General features: G+C 48.9%; 3 protein-coding genes across 4 annotated transcripts in view; 2 read left to right on the top strand and 1 right to left on the bottom strand.

Annotated features, from left to right (window-relative positions):
* Positions 1-1,749, top strand: part of Coq4 (Coenzyme Q4) — a 30,847-nt gene extending 29,098 nt beyond the window's left edge. The window contains exon 7 of the mRNA XM_077649727.1: positions 1,548-1,749. Within this exon, the coding sequence (XP_077505853.1) occupies positions 1,548-1,585 (38 nt within the window). The 3' untranslated portion in view covers positions 1,586-1,749. The remainder of the gene's footprint in view (positions 1-1,547) is intronic.
* The window catches only part of LOC144115367 (piwi-like protein 1), a 42,509-nt gene that overhangs the window by 13,947 nt on the left and 11,737 nt on the right, over positions 1-16,825 (bottom strand). For both annotated transcript variants that reach the window (XM_077649722.1, XM_077649723.1), the window contains 4 exons: positions 13,177-14,022; positions 12,678-12,818; positions 8,400-8,972; positions 7,194-7,577 (listed from right to left, as the gene is read on the bottom strand). In XM_077649722.1, the coding sequence (XP_077505848.1) occupies positions 7,194-7,577; positions 8,400-8,972; positions 12,678-12,818; positions 13,177-14,022 (1,944 nt within the window). The remainder of the gene's footprint in view (positions 1-7,193; positions 7,578-8,399; positions 8,973-12,677; positions 12,819-13,176; positions 14,023-16,825) is intronic.
* LOC144115374 (uncharacterized) overlaps positions 1,648-16,825 on the top strand; it is a 37,635-nt gene continuing 22,457 nt past the window's right edge. The window contains exon 1 of the mRNA XM_077649738.1: positions 1,648-1,746. Within this exon, the coding sequence (XP_077505864.1) occupies positions 1,689-1,746 (58 nt within the window). The 5' untranslated portion in view covers positions 1,648-1,688. The remainder of the gene's footprint in view (positions 1,747-16,825) is intronic.

Genomic DNA, 16,825 nt, shown 5'->3' with positions numbered 1-16,825 from the left:
CAGGCACTCCAGGTAGCGGCATATAGTAACCAGGAGCTTCACCAGGAGCTTTCACCCAAGCCCCAGTGGCAGCCGTGTTGGTGTATACATATTGATGGAATGTGGTGGAAGCCCGCGCGCAAGACTAATTTGCTTATCGCCACTTGCTCGGGCTTCCAACAACGAATTTTCATGTTGCACATCATCATACAGCCCCCGTCACCTCATGTGGAAACCGTCAAAAAGCATTATACTAAATCTTTCAATTACCGCACTGTATTGCCGCGAGCCTGGTCCAGAGCAAGACGTGCATGCCTGTCACATACTTTCTAGCCATGATGACATCCTCATGGAAAATCTACCACTCACGCAGGTGCCATCTGCAAAGTTTCCAATTTCCGCACATTTTCTCATGCTATTCGGAACTCCCGGGAATCAAATCAGTGCATACATACATGCCAGATGCTCAGAGTTCCAGTCTCTTGATTCCTAATCCTATTCTATTACTCCAAAATTCAGCCTGCCTTGCGATAAAAAGTTACCGTTCTTAGAAGAAAATCTAAGTTTACTGTGGAATAAAAGCTTTCTGTAATCACTACAACGCCTCGGCAAAAAGTTAAGCGTGGTCCACTACTGCAGTTTCCTGCGTGATCAAACTTCGAACATGGAGGCCACATCATCTCCAGCGGACACGAAATGTAAAAATACCCGCGTAGTCTGCAATGTAAATGGAAGTTAAAGAACAGCTTGTAAAAATTAATTAGCCACCGGAGGTCTCAATTATCCCCCTGCCCTCCACTACACCATATCTCTCAGCTTTCATGCAGCTTTGATACCCTCAGTGCCAAACGTTTTTAGGCGATTGAGTATACATCTCGTTCGGCCGAAAAGCCGTCGTCGTATTCGGCCCCTCGTGTCGGAAATAATGGGGGTTGCGTAAAACAAATCTTACCATGCCAAGCGTTTTCCGCAGAATGTTCCGGATCGTCTCTAATGATTCAGCGTTTCGCGCAGTATAAACTTACTAAGTTCGAGTCTAGCTCGGGGCAGGAATTCGAACCGGCGTTTTATAATCGGGGCTGCGTAAAAAATCCTCTCATGCTAATCTACGGTTCTAGTGATTGAGGATTCATTTGTGTGGGATGGGCGACGACGAGTTAAGGAAACAATTGAATTTAATTGAACAATTGACATATTAAAGAAAAGAAAAAAAAAACGTTAAAATCGGTGTTCAAAGATGTCAGAACTCGCATAAGAATAATTCAATGCTTAACGATGCTATTTAAGACAATTTAGGGGTTAATTGATCAATTATTTAACTAAAACAATTGAGAAAAAAAGAAAAATACGTTCAAAGGTGTTAAACTACTGAGAATGAAAAACCTAACCCACTCTGCTATTGCATTATACCGTTAATGCGAAGTTTAAGCGTCCTCTTAAATTTTTTTGATGTGATAGCATTAAATAGACCATGAAGGCGAAAACTCGCCAGCAATGTCTACGTGAAGCACCCGCCTTAAAGGAACTTGCCTCTCTTCACCCTCCACCTATCAACTGTCCTCTTGCAGGGGAGAGAAGCAAGACGTGGGTCGATGAATCAGGATGAGGAGCAGGCCCATGCTCAGAATATATAGCCTCCCAAGGAACGATGTGTGCGAAATTGAAGCTTCCTGCATCCATTCCTTCTCGCACAGCTCGGGAAGAACAACATGGTTCTCAGAGACCCACCGGTGGCTCTGTTTGAAATGGACATCTTCCTGTGCAGAGGTATTCCTTACAAAAATTTCTTTAGACAGTCAGTACAGTCTATAGACTTCTGTCTATAATGTCTGTATACTGTCTGTGGACAAATGCTAGAGAAAAGTCTGTAGGCAATACTAATCCTACAGGCAGTCTATACACATTCTATAAATTTATGGCCATACACTTTTAGTTGACTTTTCTCTGTAGACAGCATATATACTATGAATAGAAAAATATCTATAGGAAGACAATAGAGTCTATAACAAGTTTATAGACTATCTATAGGCCATTTTTGTAAGGGATATTGCATAACCACTACCGCACTGCACTGGTAGTGATATGATGAATTGCCACATTATCAGATTTTGAATAGAGAACAACTGGAGTAGACTGGGTAGTGGAAGACAATGGACTCAGAATTGGAATATAAATATAAGAACAAAATGAGGACTGCAATAGAATGGTGAGGCGAAGAAGAATGCTGTCATAATTCCTCTGCATAAATCCAACTGATCGCTCTAAAATGTTTTTTCTTCCCAGCTATCAAACATGATATAGCAAGCATTTATAACTTGCAGTATGACAGGGCCAAAATGACGAAGTCTGTCTCGCCAGGACGTTTTAGCACCAGCGAAATGCTTGCCAAGATGTAATGAATCCTCGCGCCCATGTATTTATTACTAGTGGTGACGAACGCCACAAAACAGGTACACCATGTTATTATCTAGAAAGATGGTTAGACAAATTCTTTCTGCGGCCTTCAATGGTCCGTCCAGGTGGGAGAGATAAGATGACACGACGCCCGCACCATCCAAGCCATGCAGGTTTCGAGGCCAAACGGTGCCATATACCAGGCCATAATCACGTCTTCGAAATTCCTTTTTTCCAAAAGCCGCAAAGAGAAAGGTTGGCGTGCCTCTCGACCAGTAAATGTTGGAAACTCTTGAGAACTGACATCCCCTGCCAAGCACTCCTGCTGACAGTAATAGACTCTCGATGTATTTCTACTGAAAGTCGACAGAAACTTTATTTGAATTTTTTGAGGGGATGACATTAGCATCGGCCAGCTACATATGTCTCATTCAGACTATATCTTAATAACCACAATAGTTATGTAGCAAGCGCTTACAATTTAGCTAAGCAGCTTACCTGTAAACCTGATTCGCTTGTATTTGGATGTTTATGGTTTATGGATTATATGGGTTTTTCGTCACAAAAAGACTATGGCTATGAGGGACACCATACTGAAGGGCTCCGGAAATTTCGGATGTTCGCCACCACTACAGTAACAGCGCAAAATGCCTGCACTACAAACCTGCATTACAATCTACATGCACCTACATTATTTGATTTTATTTACATAATACTACAGAGCTCGAATAGTCCAGGAAGGTTGGGTAAAAACTAGAAATAATGAGCATTCGTAAAGCCAAGAAATAACAGTACAGTTCAATGGCCACAGTACAAATATTGAAAACATTTGGGCTCTGCCTTAACAATATGACGCGACAGCATAAAAGGTTCATTCCCATATGTGCAGAAGGTCATTCTGTACTTTCATAGAACCATTGGACTCCTCATACCCCTCCTGGTGCAGTGGTGCAGCGGTTAAGCAATGAGAAACGTGCCTTCGACGTTGTGCGCCCCGGGTTTCTCTTTTCGAGCGACCAATCATTAACTGCCATCTGCGATGGTGGGCAGCTTGCTCCCTGTCCGGTAGGCAGCTTGCGCCGCCGCCGCAAGGCCACGTGACCTAGATGCCCACCTGCCTCCTGGGTTGCTTTGTGGGCACCACCTGCCACAGTTATGCTCGTGACTTTACTTAAGTTTGTCAAGGACGCGTCCGTCTGCAATGAAGGTCAAATTGACCAGAACAGTTACCACATGACCTCGCTACATTACAGCAACAGTGGGTACATAGCGCCTGAATAGATACCTATACTTTCGACTTGTTATACAGGTGAACCTCGATGTAACGAACCTCGATAGAACAAAGTTCGTGATTGAACAAACTTTTTTTGTTTCAGTTTCTTGCTTCCATTGAAATGCATGTATTTTTTTTTCTCGATTTAACGAAGTGGTTTCGCGCTGCAGTTTCGATGCAACGAAGTTTCTGGGAGCACAGAAAAACTATTTTGGAAAAATTCCGCCACTTTATGAAGTATATTCAAATTTTATTTTGTAAGAAACATGTTTGTAGATGAAAATGTTACCCCACTACGGCGCCCCTGGCGCACAGACGTGTAAATAGTGCCCTCTCCGACGTTTTGACGTCTGGAGCAACGTTGTCAATCTAATCCGATCCAAGCCTAGTGCGTCTCTCGTTCGTTGGCACAGGAAGGCACGCTGCCACAAGAAGTCATTTCTTTCTCTGATCGTGGTGCTCTTTTGTGCAACAATGAGTGGTGCACCCCGGAAGTGAAAAGTGCTTTCTCTTGATCTTAAAGCGAAAATGATCAAAGAAGTAGCCGCCGGCGAGAAGAAGAAGAAAGTGGCGGACAGGTACGAAATAACGCTGAGTACCCTTTCGACCATTTTAAAGGCGAAGTACAACATATTGTGCGCTGTCAGCGACAGCGGCCTGAGTGGAACAAGGAAGAGGCTGAAAGCGGCCACGTACGGCGATGTGGAGAAAGCCACATTCACGTGGTTCATGGAAATGCGCGCAAAGAACATGCCTCTGAGTGGCGCCATACTTCAGCAGAAAGCCCTGGACTTTGCAAGTGTGCTTGGGTGTGACGAATTCAAGGCTAGCAGCGGGTGGCTACAACGTTTTAAAGAGCGCCACAATATCGTTGGCAAAGCAATCAGCGGTGAAAGCGCGGAGGCGAATGCCATTGGAGCTGCTGATTGGCTTTGTGACCGCGTTCCAGTTATCCTCGCCCGCTATGACATCGCGGACATTTATAACGCCAATGAAACGGCACTATTCTATCGCCTTTTGCCGAAGAGGACCCTGGCTCTGAGAAATGAACGTTGCCATGGCGGCAAGCAGAGCAAGCAACGTCTAACTGTGTTGCTATGTGCGAACATGGATAGCACGGATAAACGCAAGCTGCTGGTCATCGGAGTTAGTGGAAGACCACGTTATTTCATTGGAAGGTCGATGCCCGTCAAGTACGTCAGCAACGCAAAGGCTTGGATGACACGAGCCCTGTTCAGCGACTGGCTTAAAGAGCTGGATGAGGAAATGAGGCAGCAGAAGAGAAAAATCTGCCTTCTCCTGGACAACTGTTCAGCGCACCACGTTGACGCGGAGCTGTCAAACATCGAGCTGGAATTTCTTCCCGCAAGTTGCACATCCCTGATCCAGCCATTGGATCAAGGTGTAATCAACAGCGTGAAGTGTGCTTACAAGAAGCGCATGATCGAGAGAATTTTGCTCAACATGCGCCTTAAACGCGACTCCAAGATTGACGTGTTTATGGGCATAGAAATGCTATCTGCGTCCTGGCAGTCTACGAGCAAAGAAACTATTGTAAACTGCTTTAGAAAGGCTGGCATAAAAGCTGTGTGCAACTCATCAGATGCGGCAGACAACGATGAAGCGAGCGAGGGAGAGGCGCCTGCACAGTCAGATTTCGCTGATGCGTGGCAGCAGCTGAGCGAGGAAGGCGGCGTTCCCGAGGATGTAAGCCTTACCGACTTCATCACCAGTGATGGGTATGCCGTCACAACAGAAGAATTGGACGACACCGCAATAATTGAAAGCGTTCAAGAAAAAACCATTGTAGAGGACAGTGACGACACCGAGGAGGCAACGCAGACGCCCAGAGCAACAGAAGTGCTCAATTCCATTGACATTTTGCGCAGTTATGCCGGCGCGCAATAACATGAACAAGCATTGGTAGCGGTAGCCACCTACGAACGCCTCATTACGCCGACGCTCATGAGCAAACGTCAGGCAAAAATAACTGACTTCATGACTGCATCAACTCGCACTGCATCATGAAGTGATTTGATGCAGTCACTTGCCTTTTGCAAACTTTTGAGAATAAAGGTTCTTCATTTTTGAAGTATGCTTAGTTATTGAACTCGCGTCAATATCGCCCGGTCGCGGCGCTGGACTGCTGATCCAGATGACGCGGCGGCTGCGTTTCGATGGAGGCGAAATGCAAGGCGCCCGTGTACTGCGTGACGTAGCGCCGGTTAACCCCCATGTGGTCGTAATTTTCGGAGCCCTCCGCTACACCCTGTCCTGTGAAGTTCCAGTTGACAGTCAGTAAATCGCGCCCCGCCCCGCATGCGGTGCACAAAGCCAGCCTAACTATTTTGCGGGGGCTTCCTGCTTGCACGTCCCATTCCCATCAGCCCGTGAGCGAAAGTGACTGAGCGCAGTGTTGCTTGACGCCATTAATGGATTTCCGCGCTGCTTGGTTTCGTTTTCGGTGATGCCGCACGCTTCGTGGCACGTCTTCGCAGCAACACGGGAAGCTCGCTTTAATTTTTCGCTTGCGGCGTTATCTCCATATCTCATTCAAGATTTTGAGATACCCGCAATTCGCTGAGAAAATACTGTAAAGTAATGGGCAGCAAAATTCACGGCGCCGCGGGGAGCAGCTCGACTCTACAGAAAATTTCAATTAAAGCAATAATTTGAGATGTGCCATTTCGAGGTAACGAAGCTTGACTGAACTACTCTTGCCGCTCTATTTGCTTGTCGTTTCTTCTAAAATCGGTTGCAATATCGTCATGAACGCACGTGAGCGAAATAAAACAGAAAAACGAATGTTGTTTGCATGTACAATTTCATTAACGGCACTCGAAGACAAAAACCTCGTTGCAACGAAGTTCGCGATATAACGAAGTTTTTTCCCGAAAAGTACTACTTCGTTATATTGAGGTTCAACTGTATACATGTTAGTATATTGGTGCCATTTGCATAAATTCTGGGGGCCACCAGCTTGATGCAGAATGTCCAAAGTGGTGCCAAATGATTTGACATGTTCCGGAGGATAAAGCTGCTAATTGAGATGAAGCTGAAAATATGTGCGAGATTCGCACCAACGACATTCCCACCCCAAACCGTACATTCCGAGGGTGTTCAGGCGGCCATTGCGGCTGAGGGGGTTCTGGTTGGTGTCAAACGATTAGTCCTGTTGTGCTGCACACTTTTATAACATTCATTATCAGACATAACAAGAAAATATACCGGATATAGCGAAGCTGTATGTAAATTGCAATAGTAGTGCAAAATCCATGATGTAGACGGCGCTGCTTGTGTCTTAGAAGGAATATTTCTGGAAAGGAAACATCCTCGAACGTTCGTATTTACTCTTGTTCACGTTTGCTGAGCACACCGGTACAAATACGAAGCTCCCGTAGCTAACACTCTGAAGTCGAACACTGGGGCATGCGTTGGCAAAGAATTTTTTCGCTCACAACGCCAACGCCGGGTGTTCTGGGTAACGAGGCCTCTGACACTATCGCGTTAAAACTGCAGGTAAACGAGTACCACCAGTAATGCTCACCTGGGGGATCTGTCCATCGGACACCCCGTCGCGGAAGACGATGATGCGGTCGGGCGAGGCGCCGTCGTTGCACTGCGAGTACTTGTGCAGCGCGTCGCGCAGCAGCGAGGGGAGCAATTTGCCCAGCCCCTCGTGGGTGTCGTAGAAGGAGACGCGCTGGTACCAGCGCGTCAGGCTCTTGTTTATGCTGGCCACGAAGGCACCCGCCGAGCGATTGCGCGTGCTCGAGTCTGGGTAGGTGTCGTAGCTGATCACCATTGTGCTGACCAGCGGGATCTCCAAGCACCAGGCCTCGCCGCCCAGCTTGCAGTTCAGCTGCACTGCCACCTTGGTGGCCACAGAGTGGATGGTCTTGCGGTTGCCGATGGTGCGGGCGAGGATAACCTGGAACATGTACCGAAAACAATGAGGGTCATCGTCACCATTATGCACTGTACTGCGTTAGCCATGACTTTGCTTTCCAAAGTGTACTTGCCACATCTGACACTACATATCCTTGCTAACGTTAACACATACATACACGTCGACCAACTTTCACACCTAGACAGCCCTCGCGTCGCTCTTGGCGTGAGTGTTTACAGCGCTGGAAAAATAGGCAACAGCTAATCTTGACAGCAATATACATTACAGTACGATCAAGTATATAGACAGTTGATGCTCCTGGCCAGAGAATTGCTCGGTGCTCACCACGTGAAACGAAGTGATTATTCTCTTTGTGCACAGCATTTTCACGAGTTATGAACTGGAGCCTCAAATTATACAAATGAAACCAACTGAACAACAACTGGAATGAGGTAATTCTAAATTATTTGAGTCCTGAAAAGCACACAACATCACAGCACACCACACATTTTCCCTGTTTTGCACACAAAGGGCAAAGGGAACACTCATGACAACTGATTCCAATTGTGTTTCAAGGAAGCTGGACTCGCCGCTTTCTAATAATAATAATAATAATAATAATAATAATAATAATAATAATAATAATAATAATGCTTGTTTGCATCAAATGCAACATACATGATGCTGTTAGAATGCAGAAAAAGTTGTAATGAGCACAGCTTGAAGCCGCAGGCCCCCTGTACAATGGTCATCTTATAAGCATCGCAAGAACATTGTCAGGAGAAGTCTTTAAAAGTGAATCCAGACTTTTTACTGGATCTCGCTACCCGCTTCGGGCGGCAAAGAACAATAGCGTCGGCCTACCTGTGTGTGAAGGCCGAGGTCTACGCAGGCCTCCTTCTTGATGATGTCATAGCGGTCCTTTCGGTTGTTGGGAAGCACGATCAAAGCCAGCTGAATATTGCCCCCTCTTGCAAGCTGGTTCAGGCCTTGTACGAAGCCTGAGGGCCGGTCGTCGTCCAGCAGCACCAGGCGCGGTTGCGCGATCTTGACGCCCATGGGCGGGCACACGGACATCAGGGTGCGCACGAACTCCGTCACGTTGGCCTCCTCGCGCCGATGGCAGAGGACGATCCACGACTCCACGGCGACGGCCACGTGCATAGGCCGGTCGCGCGTCTCGCGCGAGAAGTTGGCCGTGGCTGCGCTGTAGCGGTACGCGTTGCTGCCCTGCATCACCTTCTCGGGCGGCAGCACGCGGGCGTCTATTGTGACGAGCGAGTCGTCGAACTGGATTCCCCAGCTGTCCATATCATTGCGGATGGCCGCGTTGTTGTTGATGCGATCCATGAACTCGAGCAGGTTGCGCACCCGTTTGGAAGGCTCCACGCGGGTGTGCTGAGCCAGGTCCCGCATCACGGACACGTTGGCCCGCATCTGCGAGAGAATTAAGGGCCCGTTAGACAGCGACTGTTGCTTGTGGTATATAACCATCCCAAATCAACTCACGCTATGAGGGACGCCGTAGTGGAGGGTCTCCGGATACTTTCGACCACCTGGAGTTCTTTAACGTGCACTGACAATGCCCGGCCGGCACGCGAGTCTCCACAAATTCGCCTCCATCGAAATGCGACCGCCGCGGCCAGGATCGAACCCACGTCTGTCAGGACACCAGGCGAGCACCATGACCACTAAGCCATCGCGCTGGTGGATAGCGGCACTTATATGAGTAGCTTCGACTGTTCAGAGACGGCCAAAGATTTCCGGTCGGGTACCAGAATGCCCGTACACCCATTACATGCTAAACCACCTTACGGGACTTTGTAGGAGCACATTTGCTATTGGCGACCACGACACAGCGCGGGGTACGCATTCTTTAAGCGCCCACTAAGTGCGTAAACTCATATTGGCATGCCTTAAACTGTGCTCGGTGGATGTTTTTTCCAAGCTTCAAAAAATGCGCGCGTTTTATGGTCCTACATAGAACGGTAAAAGATGCTGCCGCCCTCCCATCCCCGAGCCCGTTGCTCCATAAACGTTTGCAGCACCTTCAAATCAATTCAAACAAAACATTATAAGAAGAAGAACCACAAACCACCATTTCTGCTTTCCAACCTTTCGCATTTGCAGCACCTGTCTTGTAATGCAGTAAAACCTCGCCAAGCCCGCTCAAGGTATACTCGCATAAGCAATAAATGCGCTTAAAAAGTTGAAGCATGAAGTACCCCGCCTCCATTCCCATACAGCCTCATATCCTGATGCCCGCTTACAGCGTAGTGGCTTATCGCAAACATTTCGGTTAACGCGTACCGATCACGTAAAGGGCTGATGGGATATCTCATAGCACACCCACGAGTACGCCGCGTATCGTAAGGAAGCAAGCTTCACAGGTATGTCGATACGGATACTGCGTAGCACGCTTGAAGCTGCTGACATGCTCGGAGAACGAGCACTTTAGAACGAGACGGTGGTCAGCAATCGGAGCGAAGGAATCGCTCCGAATGCTTCCGAATGCTTCCCACCGTCGAAGATGACGCCTGAGAAGTGCTCATAGTAGTTTACAGCGGAGAGGTACTCTTGGAAATGTCACCTTTTGCAAGTTTAGAGACAGAGTGTGTATTTGAGGCGTCACTATGGCGTGGTCTGATAGCGACACTGTTGCCTCTGTCACTGTCGAAGCGCCATCGAGGAAGCTTAAGACGGGCTTCGCCTGTTCAACCAAAACGGCCGGGCCCTAGCGGAGAAATTAGCCGGCGTCTAGTGGGGAAATTTAGAGCCGATTGAAAGGCCCTGGAAGCTGCACTAGTATAGCCTCAGGGCATATAATAGAATAATAAATTTATGTGGTCATGCGCGAATAAAAATGACCGATAATTTACGCCTAAATTCTATAAATGTGGGAAAGGAGAACTGCATAAACTCTAGCCACTCAAATGCAGCCGCATGAAAAGACACGGCATGGCATGAGTGGTTGCTCATGTGACTCCGACCCTAATGGCTTTCGCGCGCTGTGAGCGGACAGGCGGAGTGCGCTGGCGACGCGCTACGGGTGAGGGCATTGGCCAAGCGGTGCGCGCTATAAGATTGTAAACGATCGCGGCACCGTCGGCAGTCATGGCGCAAAACCCCAAACAGCGCAAGATCTTGCTCCAGGATAACCCATTGTAGTAGTGTTTTCTGACTAAAACGGTGCAGTACGGTATATGGGGTTTAATGTCCCACAGCAACGCAAGCCATGAGCGACGCCATAATAGAGGGCCTGGAATAATTTGGACCACTTGGGGTTCTAATAGCGTCCGCGTGTTCCGTCCTTGATGCAGTGACTATTATTGATGCAGTACTAAGTGCAATATGACGATAATAGGACGTAGCATAGAAAAATACTTGAGGTGTCGCCATGCAGTCGTCACGCTCGCCTTTCGGGCTCGAACCAATCGGCGCGGCGGACTGAAGTGGACCTGCCCGTTCCGTGGACACCTTCGGAATACGGCCTCAAGCGTCCATGACACGATGTAAAATGTAAATTGTAAGCTGAGGGAGTTTAAGCTAAGCATTAATGTTGACCACCTGGGATTCTTTAACGCCCGCTCACATCGCACAGTACCTGGGCACCTTTCGTGCTTCGCTTCCATCGAAGCGCGCAGACATGAGCCCAGGTCTTAGGGCTCAGTAGCCGAGCGCTCTAACCACAAGGCTACCGTGGAGAGTGGAGTAGCATAGCATCCACAGCAGACGTACTCTACTCCAAAAGGGCGACTGGTACTTCAGCAGAGTAGAACTGCGCATTCGATAGACGATGTCGCGAATGACGCAGTGGCAGATAGTAATGCACTGCGACAGCCATGTTCCCGTTGTCCCGAGCGCTGTCCTGCCTCTTATCCTGTCAGCAACAGGTGGCACTTATTCTATATAAGCTGACTAAGCAGAGCTACTCTGACCAGCTTAACCACTTATTCAGCGAAAGCTCTTATTCCTTTCGTTTCGCTCTGCATTTGGCCCTGGAATCTACTTTGTCAATCATAAGCGATAGCCTATTGTCAATTTATAAGAAAAGAAAAAAGCGGTTTTTTTCCGTCAAAGGACCCTTTGCGACCACTGGCGTCGGCCGGTGGTTGTCACATTGTTTGCGTGACAATGCAAGGAGTCGCAGACGAAAGAGGAATAGTCTCCATACTGCACTGTTGCGCCGCTCACTGCCCTGTCATGAGAATCGGCCGACGCCGTTGGCTGGAAGGAGGTCCTTTGACAGGGAAAAGCCGCTTCGTTCTTGAGGTGTATCCGACTGCAGCCGTGGTCAAAAGAATGAGCGAGATTTGATCTAGCGACCTATCACCTCCCACCTTCTCTACCATCCATCTGGTATTTTCCCTCCCCCTCTCCGCTTGTACGGAAAGCTGGATTTCACTCTTTCCACTCTACAACCTGCCAACCGTGTCAAGCAGGTAACAAGCAAATTGAATTAAATTATGCTCTTAAGTCTGACGTTGTAGTAGATGACACAGTACGATGCCGGGATTTATGAGAAAACTACATCAGCTGCCGCTATAACAGCTGACGCTGACAAAAGAAACGCAAGGCGAAGAGCCGTATAGGGATTGTTGGTCTAGAGTTCCTGGCACTATGGCTGGAAGATTAGAAGTGCCATGAGGTTTGTCAAATGACAACCTGACAAACATTTCGGTCCGCGGCGCCTTACACGAGAACTCTTGCGCTGTTCAACTTGACACAATTTCCCCTTTCCGCACCGCGCCGTCACTGGAGAGCCCTTTTGTGTCTTGCCGCTGCACCTCATTCTCTCCCAACGCACTGCATTGTATTTTCAAGTATTCACGCTCGTTGAGCGGCGCGTCAGTGGCCTGATCCCTTCGCGCCTCCTCTTTGAACCTCCCGGCTGCAACCTCTCTGCAATTTTTAAATAAATGTTTTCACCACCACCACCTCCCACCACACTGCGTTGTATTTTCATGTATTCATACTCAACGAGCGGCGCATCAATGACCCCATTCCTCCACGCCTCCTCCGCCTTAAACCCCCTGGATGCGCGGACGTCTACGGCCAAGTCGCGAACACAGCAGTTATGCCCATTAACCGCGGCCGCCGTAGAAAAGGTCAAACAGCACTTCAATCGAACTGACTGCCTACCTCGTCAGTGAGTCCCGTCAGGAAACACAGCTCCGGCACCAGGTAGATGTTCTGCGTGCGGCCGGCGCGCAAATCCTTGTCCTTGGGACGGACCACCAGCAGCGGCTGGCGCATGTCATGGATGTGCTTCTCGTACTGGTCCTGCACATGGCATCGCCCAAAGACAGACGGGGTCCGTCTTACCTGCAGCTATACTGCTAAGCACACGGTCTCTCGCATAAGCTGGGCTTTGCAACACATGGATAACTGTTTGTGAGGCAACGAAATGATCTGAATGAGAGATCGCTAGTGGTTTGGCACAGAAAGACATCAAAAGAAGGAAAACGCGATTTAGTCAAAGGCGGCTGAGCCAGATAAAGAGACAAACTTGTAAAAATTCGGGGACCACTTCGGAATGGACCCTCCTGGCATAGTATATTGGAAGAACTATCTGATGTGATGGTGACGACGCCACCAGTTAATTCACCACTTTGCGCAGAACATATAACATACGACGTACCCGGTAGTAGTCGGCGTATGTCTTGGGCCCCTCCTTGGTTTCAAAGGTGCAGGCCGGGTTGTTGTCCCAGTCGATGTCGTCCACCCGGTAGGTCTTGTTGTTGTACGGCGTGATGACAATGCAGCCCGCCACCCGTTTCACGCACTCCTCCTTGTAGTTCGGGACGTGCTCGATCTGAGACATGAGGTCATAGACGCTGTCGCGACGCAGCACCTTGTGCAAAGTGTCCGTCACCAACAGGATGCCCGAGTCGTATTGACCAATGGCCGTGATGAGCCCCTGCCACAGCTCGAGCCCGTGCTGAGGAATGCTCGACACGGCGCGCCTGTCGAAGAAGTGCCGGTTGATCTGCACAAAGTCCAGGCGCTGCAGGTTGCGGCGCATCTGCGTGTTAAACAGGCGCAGCAGCTCCGGGTGTATCGGGGCCAGTTCCTGGACCCACTTGAAGCGGACGCAGATAATCTTGCCGTCGGTGCGCCGCTGCGGGAACACCTCGGTGATGTCCTGCTGCAGCCGCGTGGGCGACTTCAAGTCAGACATGCCGTCGAACACGAGGCACTTGTTGAAAATGTGCATGTGGTCCACAAGCAGGGCACGCCGCATGCGACTAGACTCCACAGTCGGCGTGAACTCCACGTGGTACTGGTGAATGCAGAACTGGGGCATGGAGATGAGCCGGAAGTAGTTGGCCACAACGTTGATGGCGCTGCCCGAAGTGCCCCTCTTGTTGTCGATGTGCGCAGGCCGCGTCTCGACGACGGCGAACTCATCGCTCTGACGCCGGCCCACTGGGCGGCCGCCGTCGCCACTGTCGCCAGGTGTGACGGCCGGTGGGAACGGGAACTGCTGCACGAAAACACGGAGAGAGAGGGAGGGAGAGAGCTTTGCACACAAAGCCGCTGCTCACACTACGCATACACTTAAAATTACACGAATGCACTTGTCTCCTAAGTGCGGAATTACGAAACCCTTCCCCTGTCCTCTGTTTCTTCCCTCCATTTTTCACCAGCCGCGGTGGCTGAGCAGTTAAGGAGGCACTCGATTATCGAGCCGGAGTGCCCTAGTTCGATCCCTCATGGGCGGTCGCGTTTTAGTGAAGGCGAAACGCAAATGGCGCCTCTGTGCTGTGCGATGTCGGTGCATGTTAAAATATCCCCGGGTGGCAGAAATTATTCCGGAGATCTCCACATGGCACCTCTTGCTTCCTTTCTTATTTCACTCCCTTCTTTATCACTTCCCTTACAACTCGGTTTGTGTCCGAGATATGTGAGACAGTTACTTCGTCATTTCCTTTCCTCAAAAACCAACTTTCCCTCTATTTTCCAGTATTTTTATTATTCGTCGTCTTTTTTGTTAACTTTTACTATTTCATTTTTGTAACTTCTAATTATTGTTTTTATTTCACTGTTTTTATTTTAATATTTTTTGTGTTGTTTTTAACTTAAATTTCATTGCATATATGTTAACTGCTTGTGAACAGTTGCTTTGATTTTATGCATTTATTTACCACACAACTTATTGAAGTTCGTGCTAAAAAATTTCGTCTACAACTTCTGTCCACGACAGTCATGAGTGAAGATAGGCTTACGTCTTAAATCATACTCCTCTTGAGGCATGCATCACCGACGTTATCTTGAATACTGCAACAACCCGTAAAACCGTTACATCAGATACGTGCTGATGTAAAAGCTCGTGATCTTTCGAACTGTTACAAATAGGTGCGAGCAATATGGCTGCTAACCATATCGAACTAAGGCTCTAAAACGCGAAAAATGCCTACAGTGTGGGCATCACATATTAAAAAGCTCAGAACAACTTTCTGGCGCTGCTGCACTTGTGCAGCCACCTCCATGAACAAGAGCCTCATGCCTGCACCCCGTGGTGCTACCACTTCGGAGGGGACCACCTCCTTTCAATGCAAGCTGCTGTCCCACAGCAAACGGACTGAGTTAGTATACAGGTGGCCTATGGTCACCGTATTCATCTTCTCTGAACGCTGGACCGTATCTTCGCATCTGACGCACAAAAACCCCCAAATTCACCCTACCCCACTTCATAGATCTCCGGTCGGACCTCAACTCAGGTGATCGCCTGCCTCATCCACCCCTGGACACAGATCGGAAGGGGCACCGACACTCGTCCTCCCTCATACGGCAACTTGGGCTAGACTCGAAAGATTTCCAGTGCAAATCACGTCAACGCAACTCCCTTTCCGATCACAGCCGACACCTTCGCCGCGGAACAAGCGGACAGCAGCTGAGGTCTCACCATCCCATGCCGCATTCATGGACTGGAAAGATCACCTTGGTCTAGTGCGGGCTCCCCAAGTCAACACCTGCTAAGCCCGTACCGTCGCTGACAGAGTCATTTACCATCCTAGCCCTTTCCCTTGCCTTGTACCACCCAAGCTAACTTCATCAAACCACACTTCATCAAGTACTTGCATAGAACAGTAATGTGCCGCCTTTAAGGATTGTTTGGCATCATGCGAACAACAAATCTCCTGCCTAACGCAAGGCATAATCAGCCTGAAATCTATGGTCGCGAACATTCTCAAAGTTGTCAGTCTTCTCTTCTCCCGCATTGACGACGTCAACAAGGCTTTAGCCGCTCTTAAACACATAGTCACCACCCTTGCGGCCTGCCCCACCGCCATGGGAAGTGATCTCCTAATCTCTTAAGCGCCCCACTCTTCTAACCAGGACTATATACCTACCCCCCTCTGCCCCCACAACCTTCGCTCACTGCCTCCGGGGCCCTCCCTTCATGTAAAGCCCTCACCAAGGGCCCTTGAGGTATCTATATAAAAAAATTAAAAAATAAATTGACTCCGCGATTTAAAGTAGCGGGTTCCTGCGTTCCACATTCTAGAATAGAACTACCACAGCTGAAAATCTAGCCATGTTCCCCTTCACCAAATGGCTCCTCACCCTCCCCCACGCACTCACCCTCACCCTTCCAGGCTACTGGGCGGTGCAAGCCTCCCTCCTGAATCCCCTCTTGTCTCCACCTACATACACCGAAACCAGCGCTGTGAGTAGTTCTATATCCCTGCAATTCTCGGCCCATATCTAGTGGCATGCGCTTACTACAAGCCTTCCCCAAAATAAAAACCGCTATGATTGCTTAACTTTTAAAATCCCCTCACCCCAAACACATACACAAGAAACACCGACTCTTCCATCCCCTGTTCACGTTCAGTGCAGAGCTGGTTTCCAAATGAGAATCCCTACAGGGGATTTCAGTGCTTCCAACGTCACCGCCTTCCGCCCGGGAAAGCTACACTCTTTACACCACCAAATAGCGTTACACAATCCTCATCACATCGACCACACCATCAGGCGAAGCCACCCGGAGACCCACACTAACACCCGCCTTGTCAGTGATCACTATATGCCTCTCTCTCTCGACACCCACAAGCGGAGTCGTAAAATAACTATCAAATTAACTCGTTGGCATACTTTTTGCTGACTGCTTTTTTTCTCCTGTCCAGCAACCAAGCAATTGCGACGCATGGCTCTCCACCATTAGCTACGCTCGACAACGAGCCACAGAGCAGCAGACGATTTCCGCCCTGTTCGAGATTTACACCCCAAGCGCCCCTTGAAACGTCGTAAGTGCCTACTAAGGCGAATTTTAGAAGCAACCA

Source organism: Amblyomma americanum, chromosome 1, assembly GCF_052857255.1.
Source record: "Amblyomma americanum isolate KBUSLIRL-KWMA chromosome 1, ASM5285725v1, whole genome shotgun sequence".
Taxonomy (NCBI): domain Eukaryota; kingdom Metazoa; phylum Arthropoda; class Arachnida; order Ixodida; family Ixodidae; genus Amblyomma; species Amblyomma americanum.
Note: the sequence above shows the minus strand (reverse complement) of the source record. Positions and strands in the feature narration are given on the sequence as shown.